This window comes from Dipteris shenzhenensis, chromosome 1, assembly GCF_047967505.1.
Source record: "Dipteris shenzhenensis isolate YYH24624 ecotype China chromosome 1, Dip_SZ_1.0, whole genome shotgun sequence".
Lineage (NCBI taxonomy): Eukaryota > Viridiplantae > Streptophyta > Polypodiopsida > Gleicheniales > Dipteridaceae > Dipteris > Dipteris shenzhenensis.
Genome location: NC_141596.1, coordinates 58,824,057 through 58,840,686, shown reverse-complemented (window position 1 = coordinate 58,840,686; position 16,630 = coordinate 58,824,057). Strand labels below are relative to the sequence as shown.

The 16,630-nt window shown below is 46.5% G+C and overlaps 1 protein-coding gene across 1 annotated transcript; it reads right to left on the bottom strand.

The window, feature by feature from the left end:
- Positions 1-441: 441 nt before the first annotated feature.
- LOC147906115 (polarity axis stabilization protein) lies at positions 442-9,381 on the bottom strand. Its single transcript, XM_087376566.1, has 3 exons — positions 6,904-9,381; positions 6,593-6,785; positions 442-827 (listed from the first exon to the last, which is right to left on the bottom strand). The coding sequence occupies exons 1-3, from the start codon at positions 8,874-8,876 to the stop codon at positions 531-533; spliced, it is 2,463 nt and encodes an 820-aa protein (XP_087232692.1). The 5' UTR covers positions 8,877-9,381; the 3' UTR covers positions 442-530.
- Positions 9,382-16,630: the final 7,249 nt, after the last annotated feature.

Sequence of the window (16,630 nt, the reverse complement as noted above, 5' to 3'; positions counted from 1 at the left end):
GAAATGAAACCATCATAGGGTCTCCAAAATCAAAAAGTAGTACAAAAGCAAGCTATATTATTAGGGCTGGTCAAAGAGAAAGTTGGTAGAGAATTCTTTGCGTTAATTCTCCACTAAAGTACCTTGCTGCTATCACTCAGTTCTTCACTCTTACTTCCCTATTGTTATTATTATCATGCGAAGTAACCATCAAAATCCGCATGCAGAAAGATTTGGAGGATGGTGATGATATGAACAGATGATAAGAACAAGAGTTACTTAGCAGCCAATCTACTGCCTAGTAAATCATGCACAACACATCTGCCACTGAGCTCAAATACACATTCCACATATTTAAGGAAGAGTAATAAATGAACAGATTTGCTGGGCGCTTACAAACATTAATGTGCAAAAAACTTATAATTTGGGGGACATAAGAAAAGCTTTTCAGATAAGCCAAAAGACAGAAAAATGAAACTCGTATACATTGAAAGCCATCAAGCATGGGGCCAGAATTACAGTCACATTCCTTCACCACCACACGAGAAAAATCAGGTCCTTTTGATATCAAGCGAATCATGAGGAGGCTCTTGCACTTGGCTAAGCTTTCCCTGGTCTGTGTTTGCACTAGAACCTGGAGACTCTGTGCCCTTCGACAGAAGCACAGAAAGCCTTCCTGGAAGCTTAGTAAACTCTCTGCTCCCTTGAAGCAAAGCTGCTTTCTGAGGATTGAAGAGTAACAGCTGCTGCATGTCCATTGGTAGCACATTGTAAATAGTCCTTAGGTCACCACGCAGCTTCTGGCAGATGGGTGAATCTGTGCTTCCCATGCCTGCTCGTTGCAAGGACTGAACCAAAACACAGAAGCAGATAATCAGTTTTCTAAACCATGGGAAGATAAACAAATACGTGTCAGTCCCCTCAACTGCAAATAACAACCCTCTTGTGAGCAGCCCGTGATATGAACAGCTGAAGCTAGTCTCAGCATTGGTATCACTTTTATATCAAAAGTAAGCTCCTCCACATAATCTCGTTATCCCCTTGTGCCTTCCACTCTTCCCAAAAATCAAAGAGCAAAAACAGAGGGGACATTTCTGTAATGTCCTATGCTCAAGTCAAAGAAGGAAAATAAAGGTTCTTAATAGCTTCAGCTCCTGAACTAGTAGAATATAAAACCAGGTAGAAATAGGTGTTGGCACCACATTGGTAAACACCATTCTGCTATCTTTATGGGTATGATCAGAATCGAACTGCAAGCCAAAGTAAACATATGCTCCAGGCAACATAATCATCAGGAAGTACCTTGGCCCTCAAAGAAACATGCCAGTGGAAAGGACACGATACAAATTTCTGGTTCTAAACTTATCATATGGAGAGAAAAACCCTCCCAATTCTGCCTTTCTTCTCATCCTATTAAAAAGGGCCCTGTTCTCGCTTTGACTATGCCTAGATTGTATCTAAGGATCTGAAGTCTTCCTAAGCAATCTCAGCATTGCAGGAGTCCCCAGATTTGTAGCCAATAAACTTCATGATGCACAGCATTACAAATCAAACAATAAATTTTAAAAATAAAATTTCATAAAACAATATTTCCTTCAGATATGCCGTAGTACCCAACAAATAGAGCTGTAGCCCATCAACTTCATTATGCATAGCATTCCAAATGCAAGTACCTCAAACAAGAAGGATGTTCAATTTAATAATAATAAAATGTGTGAACAATATTTCCTTCAGATATGCAACAGCACCCACAACCACCCCCCTTTTCATCAGGTGGTATGCTGTGCAACAACAATTCTTTTGCCCTGCTTCTCCAGCCTCAAAGCACCCAAAGGGAAAACTGTAGAACTTCACAACCACCTGTAGGGCTGCGTCTCTTCACAAACTCATGTCGAAATTCTCCAATGACGAATTTCAGCTTCGGTCAACCTTGGTCAAAACCATCATCCTTTTTAACCAGAAGCACCCACAACCACCCCCCTTTTCATCAGATGGGAAAATGTATGCCCTGTGCAACAACAATTCTTTTGCCCCGCTTCTCCAGCCTCAAAGCACCCCAAGGGGAAAAATGTAGAACTTCACAACCACCTGTAGGGCTGCATCTCTTCGGAAACTCGTGTCGAAATTCTCCAATGATGAACTTCAGCTTTGGTCAACCTTGGTCAAAACCATCATCCTTTTTAACCCGAAGCACTGATGAGGCAAATGAAAGTGCTGTGAGAACTGAAATTCTCCTCGACCAATTCCTTAACTTGCTACTTCCCCCTGTCCCACCTTAGAGAGACAATACAAAGCTTATTGAGGGCTTGCTAGGCTTCAAGTCTATGGTAGCTAATGGGGCATATCAGTAAGGAAGAATAGATCACAGAGGTGAAGTGAGACGATAGAGTAGTAGGAGCGAAGGCAGGAAAGGAGAGAGACAGCTAGGAGAAAGAGAGAGAGAGAGAGAGAGAGAGAGAGAGATGGACATGGAGGCTGAAAGGAGGAAGCAATAGATTTGTGAGGCTTTTATAGTGCTCCCCCACATCCTGTAGTGCTCCCCCACGTCCTCCTTTGTAGCCTAAATGAACCCCCCAACTTAGCTTATTTTCCCCCTTCAATACAGCCATTCCTTACCAAAGAATTTTGCCTTGGAAATTCATAGACGGTGGATGTTCCACTAAGGCAGCAAATGCTGCTCATCAATCTGCCAAGAGGTGGGGGTGCTCCTGCACAATGCTCTCAAGATGCCATGATTCTCATATTCAAGTATGCCCTTCCATTTGATGAGATACTCTATGTAGACTTTATTATGTAAGACCCGATATTTGACACACATGGTCTGCATGGAATATGAAGGATGTGGTGTTAGAAAGGTCACCTCCCCATCTGTAAGCCCCCATATGAGGAGAGCATGGGGGGGTTGACCCTAGGGTTTGAGTGTCTGTCACATGGGCATCTGATTGGATGCCATGTGGACAAGAGCTAGAAGGGATTGAGTGATAAGATGGGGCTGCCACATGGACAGCATCTTGGCTGTCATGTGGGCAGCACATCTAGAGCTGTTGTGGGCAAGAATCAAAGAGATGGAGGGTACCTGGAGCTAGGATGGATCTGCAGCAGCAAAAGGCGAAGCAGTAGCCAGCACAAGGAACCCGGAATAAAAAGCGATCACATGGCGCTGACATCTACAGGGTGTACCGCTCTGATACCATGTTAGAAAATAACCCAACAGAGGGTACACGCAGCGGAAGACTTATAGTAATGCCCAGGAGCTCACACAGTGTGGTGTGGGTGTGGAATCACAAACTTCTTTACTTATGTGCATTCAATAGATGTGCAGACTCATCAATAGACAATGAACCAGCCAGATAGAGAATGTTACCGAGGTCAGATATGTTGATCCAGAAATCATGGTGAGGATGTCTGACATAGAGATGTGGGTCGACGAGGAGTCAGATGCCTTTGTGAAGGTGAAGGACAGCATGGAGCGCTTGGTACCTTCCAGGTGTGTGGCTGTCGACACTGACACGAGGGTGGATTCCATGGAAGGCCCTGGGGTCTCATGGTCAGATGGATGCTGGAGTTTAGAAGGGGACAATACAGGATTACACAGGCGCTTGGGAGTTTGCTTTCAAGGCAAACATTCAAGCAGTACAACAGTCTGGTATGTATTTGATATTTTGCATTTGAGCCTTTATAGCATGCTGTGGAGAGACTCTGCTCTTCATTTGTCTCAGGTGATACGAGATTGGAAGGAATTGGCCTTCTTCGAAGGCAGAAGGGGAAGTATTGGTGCTTCTTCAAATCTCGGACGCAGATTGCTAGAAGGTGATGGACAAAGAGTACTGAAGCCAGAAGAGTACCTGCTTGAGAACTCAACGAGAGTTCATGGTCCAGGTTATCTGGAAATATTCATTGGTTGCAGACCTTGCCACAGGAAGGACGGGTTGAAACAGACCCTCAGAGCATGGTGCCTGGAAGACTCCATGTTGTTCACTCATTATGAGGGGGACAACTGGAAGATCGTGACGGCTATTGAAACAGACCCTCAGAGCATGGTGCCTGGAAGACTCCAGGTTGTTCACTCATTATGAGGGGGAAGACTGGAAGATCGTGACGGCTGGATTGCTCGAGTTCGAAGGCGGGAACGTGACTGAAGGAGGTGGTGCTAGGAGGTGCTACCAAAGATGGACTTGTGTATCAGGATGGTGTGTGGAGGTGGAACTAGACCTGGTGGAGCATGAGCCACTGGATGAAAAGCCAGGAAAAGATTTTGACACCGAAAGGTTCAAGAGAACTACGACCAGGGAGTTACTGGAGCATCGTCATCGACGTGTTGGCATTGGGCCGAGATGTGTCGGTGAGAGGGGGTGTTAGAAAGGTCACCTCCCCATCTAGCCCCCATATGAGGAGAGCATGGGGGGGGTGAACCTAGGGTTTGAGTGTTTGTCACATGGGCATCTCATTGGATGCCATGTGGACAAGAGCCAGAAGGGATTGAGTGATAAGATGGGGCTGCCACATGGACAGCATCTTGGCTGTCATGTGGGCAGCACATCTAGAGCTGTGGGCAAGAATCAAAGAGATGGAGGGTACCTGGAGCTAGGATGGATCTGCAGCAGCAAAAGGCGAAGCAGTAGCCAGCACAAGGAACCCGGAATAAAAAGCAATCACAGGACGCTGACATCTACAGGGTGTACGGCTCTGTACGGAACTGGAAAAGGGCCTGGCAGAGGCGCAGTTATGGCAGGATGTGCAGGCGCAGATGTGGAGCAGCAAATAGGGCTGCTAGGGGCCAGTGGCATGCTTTATATAGGGCTGGGCCCTTGCCTAGATTGGAGGGCCAAAGGCCCTAGAAGTGTGGGGCCAAAAGCCCTGGGTTGTGAGCCCTTATAGGGCTGGACCAGCCACAGACTGGTTGGCCAGTTTGCTGCAGGCTGGTCGGTATTTTTGCCAGCCCTTGGGGCCCTATAAAAGGAGGTCCTTGAGGCCTCACTAATCATCACTTGGAGCAGCAGTTCAGGGAGCAGAAGGAGCAGCAGATCAGCCACTTGTGGGTCTCTATCCAGAAGGAGACAAGAGAGCTGTAGAGCTGCAGACCTAGCTCAGAGTGCTGCCCACCTAGGCTGGTGCAAAGACAGCAAGGTGGAAGGGATCTGGACGGAAAGTCTACAGAAGCTCGAGGTGGAGCACGCGGGCTCGAGTCTAGAGATAGCCAGCAGATAGGAGAAGGACCTTGTGGTAAGATCAGAGGACCACATCATTGGTGGGACTCTGGATCTGTCTCTTTTGTATTGTGTCCATAGTTGTGGACGGAAATATATATTTTGGTGGTTTCTCTATCTGGCTGGTTCATTGTCTATTGATGAGTCTGCACATCTATTGAATGCACATAAGTAAAGAAGTTTGTGATTCCACACCCACACCACACTGTGTGAGCTCCTGAGCATTACTATAAGTCTTCCGCTGCGTGTACCCTCTGTTGGGTTATTTTCTAACATGTGGCCCTCCTCATCCATAGGTGGCAGCTTAGAGAAAACTTGCACATTCAGACGCACATGTGTTTACAATAGTAAGACATGAAACACATCATGGATTTTTGAAATGGATGGTAATATGCCATTTCCCCAACTCTCCAAATGATCCTGTAAAGGCCATAATACCTCCTGGGCCCGCTTGGTGTTACTGTTACCCTTCAAGGCGGCATATATGTTCTTGTGGAGTTGAGTGCGTGAAATCCCCTTCTTACCTCCTGGTCTCATTCGCATATCTAGATGAATCTAGGAACATGCCCAAACTCATCCTCTAAAAACAAAACACATAGTGCAATCCTTTCCAGATCAGCTCTTGCCTGCTGAATTTCACAGCGATGTTTGCTATTGTGGTGCCTCTGATATAGATAGTAGTCAAGGAGGTAATTCCATGGATGCAAAGGTATACTAGAGGGATTTGCCATTAGCAAAGGAGAGCAATTTGGTAGCTAGAAGGCTCACGGCTCAAACCTGAGAAGACTCATCAAGAGCTTGGTTCCGAAGACATATATCTAGATAAATCTAGGAACATGCCCAAACTCATCCTCGATAAACACAAAACATGGTGCAGTTTCAATCTCTGATAGTCACTCATAAGGTTGAAAACCATAAACACCATCATGCATAACGGGGCTAGCTACAATGACATCCCCATTAACGTCACCATCGCCCAACAGTGGGAGAAGACCACGAAGCACGTATGCTCTCACACACACACCCACACACCCACACGTACTTGAGCATCCATTCTTCGTATTGGGTTCCAGTTGGCACTCCGGAGGTGAAGGGCAGACTCAGTCTTGACAAAGCCTAGCACTAAAGGAGAAGGCTAATCAAAAAGTACTCCACATTCTCGTCATTCAAGCTCCAACTACTTGTAAATACTTTAAGGGGATCAAAGGTTGCATCAAATGCATTTTAGCCCCCTACCTAGTGATATCAGCAACTCTCAAGTGTTGAACCTCAATAACTTTGGCCTTAAATACAAACAGCATCCTAGTTCTAAAACGACTTCAGCAATTCTAAATTAAATTCTGTGTGGTGATGTGTAAGTTTTAAGCAAGCAAGAAACCTCCATATGTTATTTCATATTTACACACCTGTATTTCAGCAAGCAAATGGCGCTCCACAGCATTGAATGAATCAATCACCTCAACCTCTGACATTTTTGAGATAAATGCCCGTATATCAGCCTTAACCCTGGCTTGTTTCCATATGCGATGATGCTCATGTTCAGCCACAGCACGCCTTCTTTGGAACCATGGCATGAAGTTGGGTCCTTTCAGGAACCTCCTGCATCACAAGAATTCATTGTTTCGGCGTATAAAAGCAGTGGAGATAATGGCAAGTGACAAGCTGAACAAAACAACAAAAAAGTGCATAAAGAACTCACAATCTGCATTGAATATACCTGTAAAGGTCAAGCCAGTTTGCACGTAAGCGCTTTGCTAGAAACTTTCCTGGACCCCTGGCAGCAAGGCCCTCAATAAATGCATGCGCATCAAATGGAGTCAGAGGTGGGGGATCTACAAATGGTGATGTCCCTTCTTGCGGAATGGTGGCCCTCAAGTAAGGGCCAAAGGGAGCAAGGAAATTTGTAGTCAACTCCAAAAAGTGACGATGCAAGATTTCATTGTTCACTAGTGACATTGATTCCTCAATTCGCGGAGACATGCCAGCATCCACAAGGCGATTCAGAACTGCCGTATCTGGCTTTGTTGTAGGAATGTAAGTTGTCCAAAGAGCTTCCCTATGCTCAGTCATGAGACAAAGAGGTCCATCTCGCTTTACCCGTGCATTCTTTAGCAGATTTGTTGGGGAAAATTTTTTAAGTGGAGAGAACTGTAACTGCAACTGCAGCCGCCCTTGGTTATTGCCTCCGTTATTCGGTGTACTTGACCTAGTAACAACCCTGAGCCTGCTAGAGGTGGCCATTGAAGGACCCACTGAAATAACGTGAGGTAGGCTTCGAAAAGCCTTCAGAAAATAAAGATTTGTGACCCCTAAGATCATGTGGGGGACTTGCTCCCCTTCCTTTAAAGCATTTAGAAGACAAAAATCAGGGTCGTGAATGGTGAAATAGGGACGAAAATCAACACTACAGGGTAGAGGAGCCACTAAACCTACTAAGGCTGCCACGGCTTCGCAGCACTGGGAAGGAGTTGGTGCAATCACTAGTAACGGCTCACCAATCAAAACAAGCTCCCACAGCTCCCACAGCTGCATCAATACACCCCGAAATATACCAAATACATCAGCCTCATGAAAGACCCCCTGTGGAATGGAGGGGTTCAAAGGAGTAGTGGGAGCCATGGCAGAGGTGAAGTCATCCATGGGAGTTCCACAACCAGGGGGGAGAGTGTGAGCTGGTGGTAGATGTGCTCTAAGAGCAACATTTCCAACAGGCAGTTCCATCAATGCACCATGAAGTGGGCTGGGCCATCTAGAAACATATGCAGCTACCTGCTCCAAACCTTGCACACCAATGTCAAAATAAAGAGGACCCAATATCTGCAAGAGGGATCTAAAGACGTTGGAGTAAGGACGTTCGGACAGAATCACGACTGATTTTTGTTCCCCTCCTCTCTTGAGTCGCTCATCTTTCCTCTGTCTGTTGAAGACAAAACCATATAGATATCTAGGCCCCCCACTTCCTGGACCACCATTTCCAGCATTACCAGTTCCATTCGTGACCCCCTGCAAGATTGGATCAGAGTTTTTGCGACGAACAGTGTCAGACTGGGCCGAAGCTTCGGAGCTTCTTGGCCTTATAGTGGTTGGAGAGACCATGTTTGAGAAAAACCCTGGTAAAGACCACCTTCGTCCACCTTGTTCATCAAAAAACCCATCCAAACCTGTGTCAAAAGAAGCCGAAGATTCCCTGGATATCCTTCGAGGGCGGATGTTAACCTCCCCTAGAAACCGATCAGGGATCGGAGGAGAAACCGCACTCCTATCTTCTGAGGGAACAGCCACTCCTGCTTCTGCCGATGGAGGTGTACTTCCAGTTCCTTCTCCTGAGTTCCTCTCTGTGAGGTCACTAACACGTTCTGGGATGGAAGCAGAAGTTGTCCGCCGCACACTCACCGTTTGAGAATTAGCTGAAATTGTTCCACGCCTCCGAATACGAAAGAAAAACATACAATCGTAGACACTGGTCCGATTGTGGGCTTGTGACATAGAGTCCGGAAATGAACTGAAGGCGACATCGACTTCCTCCTCTGCACTGATAGCTCCAGCCGGATAACACTCTTCCACCACCTGACCCTGTTCCAAATCAAATCTGATGGCACATAGGGCCAGCACCCAACGCCGCAAGGCCACAGCATCTGGCCTGGCGCTCGGTTCTGGCCTCGGTGCGGAAAGCGAAACACTGCGTATCATGATATCGCCCACCCTGAGCTCATGTGACTGGGTAAACACTCGAGATTTGATCTACTCTACCTTCATTCCATCGTAGGGCACTCTACCTTCAGCTTCAAACAGCCGCAGCTTGCTCGATGCCTGACGCAAAGGTCTCCGCCGCTCCATTAGACCGCATTGTCTGCTAAGAAACACCCTCCTCATCCCCTCCAGCAATAGTGCAAGGGAGAATTTGTACAGTTCGCTTCTGGCGCCGGCCCATGACAAAGAGATCCTTCGACAGGAAAGGGTGAAAGGGTGCAAGAGAGGCACAAAATTGGGCGGGGCTGAGGGGGTGGGTTGAAACGAAAAGAGGGAGGAAACAAATGGGGAAGCGTGCGATTGATGCAAGAAAATGGGAGGAGAAGGAGAGGAAGGAGGAAGTATATGGCTATGGAGAAGGAAATGGCAAGCAATGGCGATGGCGATGGCGATGAACACAGTAACAGTAGGTGGAGAAAAAACCAGAGCTTTTTGCAGAGCCGGCACAAAGCCAAAAAGCCACTCTCTCGCAGAGAGAGTCTTAATCACTTCTTAAACAACTCTTTGTTCTTAATCAATACTTTGTTCTTAATCACACTTACTTTGTTCTCTCGCACAAAGACACGTTCTTAATCACATCTTAAGCAACAGTTTTATCGCCCGTTACGACTTCTTACTAAGGCTTATGAGATTTTGATAGTTTTTGTAGATTGTCATGTCCTCCTCCACCTTAATTAGCTTGGGATTAAGAACTAGAGTGCTTGTCCAGCTGGGCTATCTTGTTTTTTGCTATCTTGTTCAATTGCATGTAACCTTTTTTGGAGATGTTCTTCGGAGAAAGACAAATTCCTATTCTTTGCATTGTAAGCAAATCTATTGTCATTCCACTTCGAGCGAACGACGAGGAGATGTATTTCAGAAATGTGTAAATAATAAATCTAAACGAAATTGAGCCAGAAGCATGCAAGTGTGACAGGAAAAATCCAAACCCAAAGCTGCATTGCATGTACGACAAAAGTTGCAAGACCATTTGCAACTTCATTGGATCCCTTTTTTCGAAGGCACAAATGTATATTTTTTGGGTCAAATTATGTTCCTACGCTTTAGGAAATAGTACTTCCGCGCTCTGGCCGGATGGCCCTCGAGCGTGTTGTAACCTAATGGACCTACTGTGTTGTGGCTCCTTATGTAGTACTGCTCTAAAGTTCGTGCTTTGTCTACGGTGTCTGTTGTTTCCAAAACTTTGATTTCGAAATTTTCTTCAAAGGGCTTGTAACGTTGCAAGTCCTCTTTCATTTTCGCCGGTGGTTTTTTATTGTGCTGTTTGATCCTCTGCGGCAGGTCCGTCGTGCTCCCTATGTACTTTCTGTTGTTGGGCTTGCACGTGATGCAGTAGACGACGAGGCTCGCGCGATTCCCTTGCGCGGGCGCTTCAGTGGAGGCTCCTCCTTCATCTCGAGGCTCGCGTCTTTCAATGTCGTACCTGCGAAAACATTGACAATTACGTTACTCATCGAGGTTTTCGGTTTTTTTTTTTTCATTTGATGTCCATAATAGAATGCATTTATTTACTTGCCCTGGTTTTTCTCTGTTGCCGTGAAAGGATCGTTTCCAATCCCGAAACGCTCCTCGTACAAGTCCCTGTCGAAAATATACGTTAGCTTCTCCATTGTCGTCACCGGGTGCGTCGCGTCATGCGTCCCTCCAAATTGTTCCATGAATTGTTCGAGTATAGCCGTTGCTTGATCGCGCGTCGTGTCCCTCAGCAACTCCAAGGATACGTTGTACCCGTAATGCAGCAGCTCGCACGCATACGCTGTGATCCCTTTCGTCTTCGTGTCTAGTAGCTTCTGCCCCTCCAAACTTTCCATCATCCTATCGGTCTCATCGAACTCAATGTCAAGCTCGACAAGGATCTCTTTTAGCAGTCCTGCAAAAGGAGTGCAATCGATGATGAGTTTTGTTGTTCTTGCAACTCGTTAATTCTTTTTCTCAATTGTTGGGTTTTTTTTAAATATCCGGAAGCTTTACGCACCATTTGCGAATCTCAAGCCTCCAGGCTCTCTTTTAGCTGGCAAACGCCTATTGCAATTGTCAATGAAGTCGCGTAGTTCTGCATACGTGTTGAAGCCGTTGATGTAAGCTCCCGGACGTTCTCCTGCATTGTTTGCTAGCCGGAATTGCTTTGTGGTTAGGAAGAACCTCCTCTTTGCTGGTGGAGGTTTTGTTGCCTTCGCGTTGCTTTTGTATAGCGCAAATAGCTGCTTGCAGGCACGACTTATTACACCGTCTTTTCAAATGAGCCGTCTTTTTAAATCTTCAAGAAAAAAAGATTCTTTCACGCTGGTGGAATTTACCTTGTCTGCGTCCATGTCTTATGCTGCAATGTCCCGAGCTTTATGATTCTCTGCACCTGTTCTCGACAACAGACAAGATATTAAAACCATTTTCCTTGCACGCATGTTTGACGCAACATATTCATGACTTGCCTTTGCCTTTTTCAATCTCTGGTAGTGAATACCTTTATGTGCGTGGTTGTGTTGTCGGCTGTGAGAACTCTCGTGGAATTGGTCTAAATATGTCTGGATGTGGGCAATGTAGTATGCGCAGCCTCGTTCTCTCAGTCACTCTGGACAACATCACGTATGCCAGGCCAGGGGCAAACACTCCTCGGAATATGAGCAGCGCTTTGTTGGATATGGTTGCGCCTTGGGATTTGTGTCCCGTGATAGCGTATGCTAGGGTCAGTGGAAATGTGGACTTGTGGAACCATTTTCCATTTATTGCCTTTCGCTGATGCTTCGAGCGTCGTAATGTGAGCACGGCCGCTGTTGTGTCCACGACGACAGTGATACCGTTGATTTCTCCCCTGCTAGTTGCATTGATGCTCTTGATTTTGCACATTGCTCCATTTGCGGCACCTATTGCGAGGTCGATGTTTTCCGTTATCATTGCCTTCGCCCCTACGCAAATTTTTCCTATCTCGTTGAAGCTTTTGTCCTCCAACCATTCTTTGAGAGCTGGTTCGCTTGCGGCGTTACTGTGTATTTGAACATGCACAATCGTCTCGGGAGTGTTGAATTTCTCCACAAGCTCATCGTTGAAGGTAGCGACATCAACTCTGTGTGTGCAAATGATGGTTGTTTCGGCATCGATGAAGTGGCATGCACCTTCCTTGTCGACAATGCACTGTCCCAAACAGTCGGAAATCTCGTCAGTTGTGGGCGTCCTGAGTCTTATGGTATGCAAGAATGCTAGGAACGGCATGTCTCGTGCATGTCGCACCGAGAATTGCATGTGGTACATTTTCGCTGCAGGCCAGTGCGCGGAGGACGTGATGTGGCACGGCTCGCAGAGATCCTCGCGGTGTTTGCAGACTGGGGGTAATTGTGCCAGGTCTCCAAAAATTATCAGCATTTTGTGTTTGAATGGCTCATGCAATGTGCCATTCGTGACATTGACGATTTGTCTTACCACGAGATCGAAAGTCATCCTTGTTAGCATGGACATCTCGTCAATGATGATCGCGTTGGCTTCCTTGATTGCGAGGTGTCGTTCATCCGTCTCATGGATGTTCAGTGGGTATTGACTGCTGCGCACAGGGATCTTGAATTGGTAGTGTACAGTGGTTGCAATCCCGCTTAGCCGCGTCGCAGCCGCCCCTGTTGATGCACAGAGTATTGCCGTTTTGTTTTGCGCTACCAGATGCGAAACATAGTATCGTATCAAGAAGCTTTTGCCGCTACCTGGTGTTCCACAGACAACGTGTAGCCCCGAGCTTGTTGAAGCCAAGCTTTCGAAGACTCTTTGTTGTTCTACTGTCAATGCGGCATTGGCGACGGTGCGAAACTCGGCCATTTTTTCCAACATCCTCGCGCGTGTTGGCCCTTCGACGGTTTGCTGGTCGATGTTAGGCGCTTCCATCGGGCAGTCTCGGATGATCGCAACCTTTTGCAATATCATGTTGATCAACTGGTCCGTGTGGTCAGTCGCTAGCAAGTTTCTTTGCGTGTATTCGGTCACATACATCTCGAGGTCCTCGTTGCTCAATATGAGGCCGCGCATTTGGCATTCGACAAAGTAGGATCCAGCTGTGTTGGCAGGTGATATGAGCTCCGTTTCATTCCTGAAGGTGAGTTTTCGCAAGAGCACGTTGTAAAAGTACCCCTCTGGTTGATGTCCAGGGTGGTAGTCAGTGAATCTGACTACTCGCTCACATTTTGCGATCCTGTTGCCGAAGAGGTCAAGACCGACCGTTCCACGTTGCGTTTCCTTGGGCTTTCGTATCACATACTGCCTATGGTAATCGTAGAACGTGCTCTCCTCGATGACGCTCGGTCTCCCGCAGTATATGTCGACTGGGTGCAGGGTGACGCTGTTGTTTCGCGAGACGATGCGCTGTCTTAGAGATGGTGGCGAGGAGTCGACATAGTGAACGGTCTCGCTCCTTGTGATTATTGGTATCTGCATGCAGTTTAGCGCGGCCTCTGTTGGAGAGGTTGGTTTTGATAGGAGGCTCGCGGCGATGAGTTTCAGCTTTACTTCGTCGAGATGTTGCAATCCCAAACGTGAGGCGTCTTCTGAACGGATGTTAAGTTTGCCCATTGGTTCAGATTTCATCGCGTACTTGAGGAGGTAGTGAGAGATTGAAGAGTTTGTCACCCGCTGTATGTTCATGTGCGCACCCCACAACAGTAACACGGAAGGGTGGTAGGGGACGACGTTTCGGTGCGCATGTCCCGGCCGGTAATACAACCAACGTTGCGTCAGAGGGTCGAGGATGGGTTCATATTCTGGCTGTGTTGCGAAAGGGAAGCCGTGCTTGCAACTGTGGTGTGACGGTCCGACATAGCACGCTTTCCTGCATACGTGCGATTGCTTTCTGAGAACTAGTTCTCGCAGCCTTGTGTTTCGAGGATCCAGGGTCTCGTCCCTGGGGACGTAAGCTGCAATCTCATTTGCAATTCGCTGACGATCATCATGGTGGACCCACAATATGACATGGGCGTGTAGGGAGCCCCTGTTTTGTATCTCATAACGTACGACATGGTGTTGTATTCGGCCAAGCAGACCGTCGGATGAAAGCAAATGCTTGCGCATGAACATGTGGAAGCGTGCGTGGAAAAGTGCCACGCATTCAACAGGACAGTCCTTCCAAGTGAATTGCACATTATAATGCGTTGCGATGCTCTCGATCACATTAATTTCTTGCCACCGTGTATCGGTGACCTCGTCTGCAGTGAATGTCAGAAAGAAATCTGGGAGGCCCCAAGCATCGACCATCGTTATGAGGTCCTTCAGTTGCCGTCGATGCCACGATGGGGACCCCGGCATTGTTGATGGCATGCTGTAGCGAAGCACGTGTCTCATTGCGTCTTCATCGGTCGTGGCAGGGTTGGCTTTCCTATATTGGTCGATGTCTCGTTGCAAGCATGTAGAGTTGCTTGAATTGGCAATCATCACTGCCTGTTTTAACTGGAACATGATCAACAGGTACGGCTTGTAGAGCGTGTAGATAGAGAATAAGGTGCATATTCTCATTTTCACATAGTTGCTGAACTGTATGCAGCCATCATAGTAGCCCCGTCCGAAAGGGAACAGGAATGGGAACACTGCTGACTCCATGGTTATGTCAACGCACGCACTGCCAGCTGCTGCTATTCCGTCGACGTGGAATAAAGCGACCCTCTCTGAAAGCATTTCTGTACCCCGTAGCTGTATGGAGGCAAACTCATGCTTGTCCCTTGCATCAAAGGCGCGACGGTTCGCGGGGTCCACCATGTTTTGCAAAAGCAGGAGCTCAGGCTGAGATTCCGCTATTGACATTAACTCGAAGGGAGCTGTCTCATCGTGTAGTTCCAAGATACCTGCAATGGTTTGAGGACTCAAGATGCACATACCCATCTTGATGTCCGCACGCTCTGCTAAAGAATTGTACTTGCGCAATATTGGATTGTTCTCGATGTTGTATGCGAGCACACTTGACAGCTCGTTCGTCACGATTTCTTTAGCCGAGCTTAGTGGGACGTTTCGCCAAGATATCAGGGGATTGTCTAGAAGTGACCTTCGATCGAGTGTGCCACGAGCAATCGCATTTGCAGTCGTGGTAACTGAAATGGATACATCTATGATGCTTAGCAGTTGCGTGTGGAGGTGGTTTGTTTTAAGCAACTGCCGAGAGTATTGTGGCATCAACCGCACAATGTATCTGCTCCGCTGGGCATCTCGTGTGCAGCTTTGGCATTTCCAGTAAGTCACTTGCATGCCCATATTCTCGCAGGCATCCAAAAGTATCATGTTTCCGAGTGCGGCGGTGTGGCTTGAGATCCCTATGCCTTGCGAAGAAACGATCCTTTGGTTTGCAGACACTAGCGTGGTTATGCCACAGACACCGCAGATTTGAAGGCTTGAGAAAATAGCCGCGCAATTACTAACCCATTGCTTGTATCTATCTGCGATGGTCAACCACGATGACGTAGCTGGCCTCAAGGACATCTTTCTTGATGTTATATCAAGTTGAATAGCTCGATCTCTGGCTGCTCTGAGCGTTGACGAATGGTCATGTTCGAAGGAGTTTCCGGTGGTCATTTCTACATCGTGACATGAATCGATGTCTTATGTTCGGGTTTAAACACCTATATGGATTAATAATAAAAACCATTCGAAACTTTGCTACAATTTCACTCACGTGGTTTTGTCTAAACGCAACAGGAAAAACAAAATGGACTGAACATCTATCTTTAGAAGGTGAAAGAATTGATAAAATAAATCGAATCAAGCATGCTACAATTTCACTCACGTGGTTTTGTCTAAATGCAACAGGAAAAACAAAATGGACTGAACCTCTATGTTTAGAAGGTGAAAGAATTGATAAAATAAATCGAATGAAGCAAATACTTTTTGTTGTGCGTACCTTTAGGAGAAGAGACTCGTTTGGAGGCTGCAAACATCTCGAAAACAGAAGTGTTGCAGACATGATTAGTATGTTGGTCGAACCAAGCAAATGTAATGTTCCCTTGCGGAAACAGAATGTGCGAAGAAGTGTGCGTGCTCAAGATGAGGAGTAAAAAAAAAAAAAACCATACGCAATGTATGGTGGAGAGCCGGCACATGTCTCTCCAAAAATTTTATATCATAGGGGAACGTGCCATCCCCCCGTTTCGAATAGTCACCTCCAGTGTTGGAGGTGTAGCGCATTAATGCGGACCATAGCAACAAATGGTGCAGATATGTTTAAGAATTGAAATGACCGTACATGCTACTTACGTGGAGTATCCTTTCTGACGTCAACAACTCGAGGAGAAGTCACCTATTTCTTTGCTGGAATGTTGGAATCTGAAAAACAGTCATGATTAGTCAATATTAATTCATTCAGATGAAGTACATCTCGCAATAGGAATCCGAGGGAAAAAAAAAGATTTGTTTGTGGTTCTTTTGCAGCTCATCCGCAAGACGAAAGCGATCGAACAATTCCAATGGACGGGAGCGATTGGATAGAGTTAAAAATTTCAAGGACAAGTTTCAGTACATAACAAAATAAAGGACATGCAAGAAAAAGCTGCGACATGTGTCTTTGCGACGACCTATGGAGCTTAGGACAACAATTTACACAACTCGACGTTCTTGCAAATCCTCTCTCTGTCAGTGATGCTATGCATGCATAATTGGTTCTTGGATAGTCTATTGATCACATGTAGCTACTTTATTAGTATGCACCTTTTCATGCTAATTCGAAGGAAACTATACGAGACATA